This window comes from Saccoglossus kowalevskii, chromosome 15 (genome assembly GCF_978046115.1).
Source record: "Saccoglossus kowalevskii chromosome 15, keSacKowa6.1, whole genome shotgun sequence".
NCBI classification, from domain to species: Eukaryota; Metazoa; Hemichordata; class Enteropneusta; family Harrimaniidae; genus Saccoglossus; species Saccoglossus kowalevskii.
Genome location: NC_140655.1, coordinates 33,367,160 through 33,378,825, shown reverse-complemented (window position 1 = coordinate 33,378,825; position 11,666 = coordinate 33,367,160). Strand labels below are relative to the sequence as shown.

The 11,666-nt window shown below is 39.5% G+C and overlaps 1 protein-coding gene across 1 annotated transcript in view; it reads right to left on the bottom strand.

Annotated features, from left to right (window-relative positions):
- Positions 1-194: 194 nt before the first annotated feature.
- LOC102804305 (ubiquitin carboxyl-terminal hydrolase 48-like) overlaps positions 195-11,666 on the bottom strand; it is a 63,930-nt gene continuing 52,458 nt past the window's right edge. Inside the window, exons 18-27 of the mRNA XM_085490742.1 lie at positions 8,338-8,448; positions 7,224-7,348; positions 6,549-6,665; positions 5,567-5,739; positions 3,963-4,087; positions 3,556-3,758; positions 3,153-3,287; positions 1,414-1,591; positions 1,242-1,268; positions 195-735 (exon numbers count right to left, since the gene is read on the bottom strand). Of these exons, the coding sequence (XP_085346868.1) occupies positions 713-735; positions 1,242-1,268; positions 1,414-1,591; positions 3,153-3,287; positions 3,556-3,758; positions 3,963-4,087; positions 5,567-5,739; positions 6,549-6,665; positions 7,224-7,348; positions 8,338-8,448 (1,217 nt within the window). The 3' untranslated portion in view covers positions 195-712. The remainder of the gene's footprint in view (positions 736-1,241; positions 1,269-1,413; positions 1,592-3,152; positions 3,288-3,555; positions 3,759-3,962; positions 4,088-5,566; positions 5,740-6,548; positions 6,666-7,223; positions 7,349-8,337; positions 8,449-11,666) is intronic.

Genomic DNA, 11,666 nt, shown 5'->3' with positions numbered 1-11,666 from the left:
TATGTTCAGTACTTGTCACATAAGCTCCATGCATCCTCTATGTCAAAATTGAAAATCAATGTTTATCTAGACAAATGTCGCACATGCACGGTGTGACGACCACTGTCCTGTAAAATTATGTACACCTCAAATATAAAAGCAATCAGACTGGTAGTGTTCAAGAAAAAGTTGTTGATGAATGATGACAGCAGAGCTAAAGTATGGCAACAAGAACCCCAAACTTGACATGCATTTGAGCAGGGGCACATTTTATTTGTATTGAATTCTAACCTACAGCAATTGACGGCATAGACAATATTGTGTTACTGCTCAATAATAATTATAATATATACTTTTCTAGTACACAATGCTAAAAATCAGATATGCAAATTAGCTATATAATATGCAAAGATGGCTAAATGCTGCTTCTATATAACTGTATAACTAAATTTACAATTCTGTAAACAATATTTGTAAACAAACAGATACAAACACCATAAAAAGTATTGAGTAGGATTTGGACAATAATAGTTATAATACAAATAAACATACCCTGTATGGATTTATAAATTTTATCAATTTGTCGTTTATACAAGTTAAATTGATTGAACTCAAGTAAATTGGCAGTGTATTCATAGGATTGAATGCTTTTCTTGAACTATGCAACAATTTTGAAAATTGATCATAATGTAGAGATCCTGTAATTGTTTCTTCGGAAACAAAGATGAAGTCATCAGTTTCTTAATAATGATGTACCTGTGAAACAAAATAAATATGTACATTCAGTATTGTTTATCAACATTAATTAGGAAAGCATGAACAGATCAGAGATCCTTGCTGTGTGGCACTATAATACTATTAAGATGTGCCATAAGTGAAGGTCATTTAAAAACCCTATCCCTGGGGAAGGGGTGCCAGGTGGCCAAATTGAATAGTGCTAAATCAAATAGCCAGATAATTGTGTTGTATGCGAGTCATCATGCAATGTACCTGTGGAATATATTTACGTAATTTACTTATAAAATGTATTTGCGGAATGTTCTTACAGCAATTTAATTATGGAATGTACTTATTGTGGGGTGGACATACCATGAAATGTGGAGTCATGGAAGATTGCACCACTACATATATGGAATAACACATGTTGTAATTGTAATCAAGACAGTAGCAGTTTTCCAAATCATGCACTGCACTATAAAATGTTGTCAATTTCAAGGCTTGTATGTTGGTATGATTAAATGTGATCATGTATAACTTAGTACCTTTAAAACCTTCCTCTGGAGCACATGCTGAAAACAAAACAAAAGAGAAGTTAAACACAGATAGACACCTTTATTCTAAAGATTAAATGCACTGTGAACTGTCAAACGTGTGACAGTGTTAATACTGGGAGTATTATACAATTTATAAAAAAGATGAGCAAGTTGCCCTCACCTTTCATGATATCATCCATGAGAAGGGGGTCATCACACGGCAGATCTACTTTCAAATAAAGTACATCGCCAGGCTGGATACCAAGGTCACCAAGAGTTGATACATCTCCCGTTATATTCTTACCGCTCTCAAACATTAAATGCTGATCAAACGGCGCAACTGAAAACAATCCCATTACCTGTAAATATAAGATTTAGATGTTGACTCCTATGGCTTATATTTGTTCACATAGAAAATCTGATAATTTAGTATAGTTAAGGTTTCGTATGTGCTAAGATTTAAGCTAATCTCATATGTTTGCATATTGGCAAGACTGCAATGACACATGAGAGAAAAGAGCAGTTAGCATGGGCTAAGAAATGCCCAAACTTGTTAAAATAAACAAGAAATAAACAAATCTTCAGTCTTTTAACTATGATTACTCAGTAACATGTAATATGTACATGCTATACATTTATAAAAACGTTATTCTTTTTCTTTCAGAATGTCTTTGGATGTGATCACATTGATTGTAATGTTGGAAATTGCATACTTAAATAAATAGTTATGAATTTAGAAGTAAATCTTCCAAATGAACATTGAATACAATGATGTTTTGGGTGCTTAGCCTTAGCTAAGCATTTGCGCACACTTTGTTAAGCCCATGCTATGGGTCGAGACGGGGTCTAAAAAATGGGCCACATTTATACTCATATTTAAGCATAAGCATTCACACACCTTTTCTTATCACAGGCTAAGCATTCAAACATGTTTTTTATCACAGGCTAAGCATTCACACACTATTGCATATCACGGGCTAAGCATTCACACACCTTTTCTCATCACAGGCTGAGCATTCACACTTATCACAGGCTAAGCATCCACTAACCCTTTCCTATCATGGGCTAAGCATTCACACACTTTTTCTTATCACGGGCTAAGCATTCACACACCTTTTCTTATCACGGGCTAAGCATTCACACCCCTTTTTTATCACAGCTAAGCATTCACTAACCTTTTCTTATCACAGGCTAAGCATTCACACTTTTCTTATCACAGGCTAAGCATTTACTAACCCTTTCCTATCATGGGCTAAGCATTCACACACTTTTTTTATCACGGGCTAAGCATTCACACACCTTTTCTTATCACCGGCTAAGCATTCACACCCCTTTTTTATCACAGCTAAGCATTCACTAACCTTTTCTTATCACAGGCTAAGCATTCACACTTTTCTTATCACAGGCTAAGCATTTACTAACCCTTTCCTATCATGGGTTAAGCATTCACACACTTTTTCTTATCACGGGCTAAGCATTCACTAACCCTTTCCTATCACGGGCTAAGCATTCACACACCTTTTCTTATCACAGGCTAAGCATTCACTAACCCTTTCCTATCACAGGCTAAGCATTCACACACCTTTTCTTATCACAGGCTAAGCATTCACACACCTTTCCTGGTGGATGTGGATGAAGGAAACTTTCGAAACTAAAATGTCTTATTTTGTTTACAAAAATGAATTTCATTTTTCCATTTTCCAAAACTATAATAAGATGTTATTTCAAAATCAATATATCAATTTATGATTTTCCGTTGCATCATTTACACATCAGAGAATTAGTGTCAAGCAGCTAAGAGGGCACACTGTGCCTCATCAACAGAATCATGTTTATACTCAGTACAAAGCTTGCCACTCATTTCACACCCAACATGAAATCATGCTTTATGCAAGGTCCAATCAGTTATGTGAACATTACCTGAACTTTCAACTCTTTCAGTGTGTTTGAAGCAGATACAGTAATCTGTTTTTCTCCTCTCGTTCTTCGATGTCGAGAACTACGTCTTTTTACCTGCTTATCACTACTACTGATCTTCTCTTTCTTTTTATGGCTCTAAACGCAAATATAATAGATGGAATACATTTCTATATGTTTCTGTGCAATGACAAATACTGGTTTACTGTACTTTTAGACTATTAAAAGTAAATGCTTTACATAAATAGGTGATACATGCTTATATTGTTCCTTGTCTGTTACTTGACGAGTTCCTACATACCGGTAACCAAAAGGAGGGACTGATGAGTTTGTACATAGAGGGCAGAGCCTTACAAATAGAATGTATCTGAAAATATTTACCATCATATTATGTATTTGAACTAACCTGGTTCTGAGTGAAATCTGGATCACTATCCTCTTTCAAATTACTATCACTGACATCAGCTGGGTCCTCCATGCTTTCCAGCATTGACAAATTGGGTTTTTTAGAGTCTGTCAACTTTCTGACATAGATCACTTCATCTGTATAGTCTTTGCTTTCCATCTCCTCTTTACTAATTCTCATTGCAATGCACTCTTCACAGATTTCTGTAAATTGAATAATTCTCACTCAAATGATAGTACCCAACAGATGATGTGGGAAAACAATAAATCTGCTATTATTTAGGCAGCACAATTATGATGTTAGCGGATGATAATATTTAAAGTATGGATATGACTAAAACATCCAAAGGACTCTGAACTACAGATAGCAAGCTATGTTGTCTGTAGAATAAAACTGTATAATGTTACCTGGTTGTGATGTAAATGTTTTTGTTTTACCATCTTCTCCGTAATGCTGGGTTATTTTTATGATGTGATCTATTTTAAATGAGTCTACAATAAGTTCCCATTCATGCGGCCAAACATAGACAACCCTGTAAAACATAAAACATTATTTACACAATTGATTTATCTCGCTCATTAATCCAGGTTTCAACAAATTTTGGCAGAATAATTTGGCGTGATCCTGTAGTCAACTCTAGTATGATACATCTCACTGCCAAGAATATCAGCATTCTCAGATAGCATCAGTATGAGGTAACAGGGTACAGTGCTCTCCCAGAACATTGTAACGGATTACAGTGCTTTCCCAGAACATTGTAACGAGGTACAGTGCTCTCCCAGAACATTGTAACGCGGTACAGTGCTTTTCCAGAACATTGTAACGGGGTACAGTACTCTCCCAGAACATTGTAACGGGGTACAGTACTCTCCCAGAACATTATAACGGGATACAGTACTCTCCCAGAACATGGTAACTGGGTACAGTGCTTTCACAGAACATTGTAATGGGGTACATTGCTTTTCCAGAACATTGTAACGGGGTACAGTACTCTCCCAGAACATGGTAACTGGGTACAGTGCTTTCACAGAACATTGTAATGGGGTACATTGCTTTCCAAGAACATTGTAACGGGGTACAGTGCTTTCCCAGAACATTGTAACGGGGTACCCATGCTTTCTCAGAACATTGTAACGGGGTACAGTACTGTAAAATGACTAATTTTCACTGGGTTTAAATTTCACTGATTTACCAATTCAGGCATATTCAGTGGGTTTTAAATTCACGGTTTCGTCATTTAGATAATGTGTTCTATGCTAAATTTTACATATTCACTGTGTTTTAATTTAGCGCATTTTTCCAGTCAGCGAAATAAGCTAAATTAAAACCCAGTGAATAATTACCCCCTTTACAGTACTTTCCTAGAACATTGTAACGGGGTACACATGCTTTCCCAGAACATTGTAACAGGGTACCCATGCTTTCCCAGAACATTGTAACGGGATACAGTGGTTTCCCAGAACATTGTAACGGGGTACCCATGCTTTCCCAGAACATTGTAACGGGGTACAGTACTTTCCCAGAACATTGTAACGGGGTACCCATGCTTTCCCAGAACATTGTAACAGGGTACCCATGTTTTCCCAGAACATTATAATGGGGTACAGGTACAGGGCTTTCCCAGAACATTGTAATGGTTTACAGGTACAGTGCTTTCCCAGAACATAGTAACGGGTTACAGTGGTTTCCAAGAACATGGTAACTGGGTAGTGCTTCCCCAGAACATAGTAACTGGGTACAGTGCTTTCCAAGAACATGGTAACAAAGTACAGTTTTTGAGTACCAAATCATTAAAATGATTTTTTCTCACTTTTGAATAAACTAACTTTTGTAATTAATTAATAATGCTGCAGAAACTGAGAAGGAAGTGAAATTAGGAATACATAGCACAATTGTTCTTAATGAACGCCTGTATAGGGTTGATGCATTTGTTCTGTAAAACAAGTATCTTTATTTCACTCTTGTTAACTGTGAGAAGGAAACTGAATAGCATATTTGTGTTTATACTTACATATGTGAATTCCCATCATCAGGTACATGGGGCAGAAATGACAATCCACCATGAGAACATAAAAACTGTGAGTTATCCACTTTACTGACAGGGAAATATCGTAGCGGCTGTTTGATAAACTTTCTCCACTCTTCTACAAAATGCTGACTAACAACATACAGTGAACTGACATCCTAAAATAACACAAATATTATTAAGCCTCAAGTGCAAATAAAGTACTGGTATATGCTAAAAATAATTTAGTGACCATTTAAGCACACTTATTACCACCGCATGTCGCGAGCAAATTTGCTAGTCAGTGTCCAGTACTTTGACTGCAATGCTGGCGATATTGTGTATAAACACAATAAATTTAGTGCGTTGATAACTATGTACAAGACTTTGTGATGAACTATATAAGATAGCTATTTCATACATGTAGAATAAACAGCTCCTAAGGACAGTCTAAAACTGGTAAATTATTGTGTGTCTGTCCTCTTGATGAATGCATTACCCCAGTGTTACCCAGCTTACCTATGAAACTTATCAAGTATGGAAATGAGTTTACAATATTTCATTGGACAAATGTGCACTCTGTGTATGAGATTTAAATTGAAACAGGGAACATGCTTCAGACATGTCAAATGTTTTTTTATGGTTACATATAACTAAAATATATACTAATATGACATACTGTTTTTTATGTTTCCAACTCTGCTGATGGGATAAACTTTTCCATTGCTACTATATAGGGATGCCACGAGTGACCCAATATATGAATTCATGTCTTTAATTGGATACCTGCTTGACTGTTTCAGATGCATAATTTTTAATTTCTGATGTGTGTAAATTAGTCTAACAAATGTGCATTATATATTTTATGGGGAACACAATAGTACCCATTGGAAAGCCATATAACTGGATACATACTTGGCTGTGATATAGAGATGCATAGATGCAAAACAAGACATTATCTGAACAGTAGATCTTATGTTTAACTTACTCTTTTATTCCATGCTGGTCTATTTCTGTCATGATACAACTGTGGTAAGGCATTCTTTTGTTCTGTAGCTGTTATTTTACGAAACTCACTATTTTGTTCATCTTCTTGATCAGTCCTCTAGAAACAAAGTCACAGAAAAGAAACAGAAAAGTCAATAAAAAATGAAACATGTTAACTGAAACAAGCTGATGCGAAATGTAAACCATCAGCAGTGTAAAATATTAAAATGTCTGACAGATAATGCAGATTAACTAACCCTTTTGAAAAGTCAAATTTTGGAGCAATATTTTGCCAATTTTCATGTATTCTATAGTTTCTATAGTATATTTGTATGTGGGTGAAAACAAGATTTTATATGGGTAATTGCAACTTCCCTTGGCAACTCCCTTTTAATGTTGCAGTATCCCTATAATTTCCCCCAGATGGTTGAGGTGACCAGATAAATTTTGTATGGATAATATACAACTCCCTTTGTATGGTCACAGCAATGTTGCAATACAAAAGCAGAAAACAGCTTGGCCATAGTACAAGTATGTACCTAGGCAATATTAAATAGTCCTAGAAGAAAGCGAAATTGTCACAAATTGTTCTCATTACATAAAATCATTTGATACTGCCAATTAGAAAGTCTCTCATTATATTACAATACTAAATATCAATGAGTGCTACAGGTACCTGACAAACCAAACACGATGGAGTACTTGCAGAGAATTGTGGTGCATCAGGAAAATAATGTCTCAGCCTCTTCCAAACTTCATTAGACACGAGACGTCTACAGCTCTCATCAGTACTCAGGTTGTCTACAAAAAAAGAAATATAGTGATAGTAGAAACAATGTATTACAGTAAAGTCTGGATGTTAAATTCCATGCTGGCTATGAGCTGGCTTGGACTTTTCATAAACAAAATTTTATGAGTATCATTGTCATTAATAATTTCAACTTATTCTTTGCAGTATTTATCTATGTTGGTAATACAGAACATACTTAGGCAGATTATGCTGTACATTTTAGATAGTGGCTGGTTTGAAAGTAAGCTAAGCTAGGTTGAAGCCATCTATAAGTTGAGTTAAGCTCAGGCCGTACTGTAGTATCACTTAATTGAATTTAGTGTGTACATACATTGTCGCATACGACTTATTTACCACTTCCGTGTCACTGAGAATGTTCTAGAACCGTACTGTGTCTGGGTGGAATATTCTAGATTTTTTTTTAGAAACTGGTTGAATAGGTAATAGAACACTGTAGGAGGCAATAGAAGGTAATGGAACATTCTAGAAATTTGTAGTAATTTCCAGACTCATTATGTATGCTGATGTAATGGTCTATTTATAGACAGTGGTAGTATATATAGGGGAGTTGTTCAGCACTGAGGTCAGATCGGAGATCTCGTTGAATTGTATTGGAGTTTAAGTATCTAGTCATTGGAGTAGTGGAGTTTTACCACGTTATTGTACTTGATGTTTGCAGAGTATAATAATACCAGTACCAGTTGAAACCTCATCTGTTGGCTCCGTGTCCGTATTTTATCATCGCCGCCAGGGAAGTCTTTCTGTTACTGTTGCCATTTTGGTATTTGAACCATCACACCTGTACTATACCAATTACGGTAATATTACGTTGCGTGTGACATACATACAGTATTGCAAAACACAAAGCCCTGTTTAGACAGGGCAATGTTATATGCAGTTATAAACAGGCAACAGATGTTACAAATAAGATGGGGATATAGTGGTTAGACGGATGTGTGTGTTTGTGTGGAGAGGAGGGAGAGTGGTATTGGATACTTACCATGTTCACAAATAATATCTTCATTAAAATCAAAATCTTCATCATCACAATCATCTTCTGGAATATTCACAGCACTCTCTTGGGACATTTTACTTTCCTGTGTGGATTGATCTTCAAATAAAATAATAATTAAAAAAATAATTTTTTTAAGACATATACCATTCAAGTTTTATGGCTAATTGACCCTGCAGCAACTGGTACCTAGCATTCAGCATGGCTAATTGACCCTGCAGCAACTGGTACCTAGCCTTCAGCATGGCTAATTGACCCTGCAGCAACTGGTACCTAGCATTCAGCATGGCTAATTGACCCTGCAGCAACTGGTACCTAGCATTCAGCATGGCTAATTGACCCTGCAGCAACTGGTACCTAGCATTCAGCATGGCTAATTGACCCTGCAGCAACTGGTACCTAGCATTCAGCATGGCTAATTGACCCTGCAGCAACTGGTACCTAGCATTCAGCATGGCTAATTGACCCTGCAGCAACTGGTACCTAGCATTCAGCATGGCTAATTGACCCTGCAGCAACTGGTACCTAGCATTCAGCATGGCTAATTGACCCTGCAGCAACTGGTACCTAGCATTCAGCATGGCTAATTGACCCTGCAGCAACTGGTACCTAGCATTCAGCATGGCTAATTGACCCTGCAGCAACTGGTACCTAGCCTTCAGCATGGCTAATTGACCCTGCAGCAACTGGTACCTAGCATTCAGCATGGCTAATTGACCCTGCAGCAACTGGTACCTAGCATTCAGCATGGTTAATTGACCCTGCAGCAACTGGTACCTAGCCTTCAGCATGGCTAATTGACCCTGCAGCAAATGGTACCTAGCATTCAGCATGGCTAATTGACCCTGCAGCAACTGGTACCTAGCCTTTAGCATGGCTAATTGATCCTGCAGCAACTGGTACCTAGCATTCAGCATGGCTAATTGACCCTGCAGCAACTGGTACCTAGCATTCAGCATGGCTAATTGACCCTGCAGCAACTGGTACCTAGCATTCAGCATGGCTAATTGACCCTGCAGCAACTGGTACCTAGCATTCAGCATGGCTAATTGACCCTGCAGCAACTGGTACCTAGCATTCAGCATGGCTAATTGACCCTGCAGCAACTGGTACCTAGCATTCAGCATGGCTAATTGACCCTGCAGCAACGGGTACCTAGCATTCAGCATGGCTAATTGATCCTGCAGCAACTGGTACCTAGCATTCAGCATGGCTAATTGACCCTGCAGCAACTGGTAGCTAGCATTCAGCATGGCTAATTGACCCTGCAGCAACTGGTACCTAGCATTCAGCATGGCTAATTGACCCTGCAGCAACTGGTACCTAGCATTCAGCATGGCTAATTGACCCTGCAGCAACTGGTACCTAGCATTCAGCATGGCTAATTGACCCTGCAGCAACTGGTACCTAGCATTCAGCATGGCTAATTGACCCTGCAGCAACTGGTACCTAGCATTCAGCATGGCTAATTGACCCTGCAGCAACTGGTACCTAGCATTCAGCATGGCTAATTGACCCTGCAGCAACTGGTACCTAGCATTCAGCATGGCTAATTGACCCTGCAGCAACTGGTACCTAGTATTCAGCATGGCTAATTGACCCTGCAGCAACTGGTACCTAGTATTCAGCATGGCTAATTGACCCTGCAGCAACTGGTACCTAGCATTCAGCATGGCTAATTGACCCTGCAGCAACTGGTACCTAGTATTCAGCATGACTAATTGACCCTGCAGCAACTGGTACCTAGCATTCAGCATGGCTAATTGACCCTGCAGCAACTGGTATCCAGTATTTAGCATGGCTAATTGACCCTGCAGCAACTGGTACCTAGCATTCAGCATGGCTAATTGACCCTGCAGCAACTGGTGCCTAGCATTCAGCATGGCTAATTGACCCTGCAGCAACTGGTACCTAGCATTCAGCATGGCTAATTGACCCTGCAGCAACTGGTACCTAGCATTCAGCATGGCTAATTGACCCTGCAGCAACTGGTACCTAGCATTCAGCATGGCTAATTGACCCTGCAGCAACTGGTACCTAGCATTCAGCATGGCTAATTGACCCTGCAGCAACTGGTACCTAGCCTTTAGCATGGCTAATTGATCCTGCAGCAACTGGTACCTAGCATTCAGCATGGCTAATTGACCCTGCAGCAACTGGTACCTAGCATTCAGCATGGCTAATTGACCCTGCAGCAACTGGTACCTAGCATTCAGCATGGCTAATTGACCCTGCAGCAACTGGTACCTAGCATTCAGCATGGCTAATTGACCCTGCAGCAACTGGTACCTAGCATTCAGCAGGGCTAATTGACCCTGCAGCAACTGGTACCTAGCATTCAGCAGGGCTAATTGACCCTGCAGCAACTGGTACCTAGCATTCAGCATGGCTAATTGACCCTGCAGCAACTGGTACCTAGCATTCAGCATGGCTAATTGACCCTGCAGCAACTGGTACCTAGCATTCAGCATGGCTAATTGACCCTGCAGCAACTGGTACCTAGCCTTTAGCATGGCTAATTGATCCTGCAGCAACTGGTACCAAGCATTCAGCATGGCTAATTGACCCTGCAGCAACTGGTACCTAGCATTCAGCATGGCTAATTGACCCTGCAGCAACTGGTACCTAGCATTCAGCATGGCTAATTGACCCTGCAGCAACTGGTACCTAGCCTTTAGCATGGCTAATTGATCCTGCAGCAACTGGTACCTAGCATTCAGCTTGGCTAATTGACCCTGCAGCAACTGGTACGTAGCCTTTAGCATGGCTAATTGATCCTGCAGCAACTGGTACCTAGCATTCAGCTTGGCTAATTGACCCTGCAGCAACTGGTACGTAGCCTTCAGCATAGCTAATTGACCCTGCAGCAACTGGTACCTAGCATTCAGCATGGCTAATTGACCCTACAGCAACTGGTACCTAGCATTCAGCAGGGCCAATTGACCCTGCAGCAACTGGTACCTAGCATTCAGCAGGGCTAATTGACCCTGCAGCAACTGGTACCTAGCATTCAGCAGGGCTAATTGACCCTGCAGCAACTGGTACCTAGCATTCAGCATGGCTAATTGACCCTGCAGCAACTGGTACCTAGCATTCAGCATGGCTAATTGACCCTGCAGCAACTGGTACCTAGCATTCAGCATGGCTAATTGACCCTGCAGCAACTGGTACCTAGCCTTTAGCATGGCTAATTGATCCTGCAGCAACTGGTACCAAGCATTCAGCATGGCTAATTGACCCTGCAGCAACTGGTACCTAGTATTCAGCATGGCTAATTGACCCTGCAGGAACTGGTACCTAGCATTCAGCATGGCTAA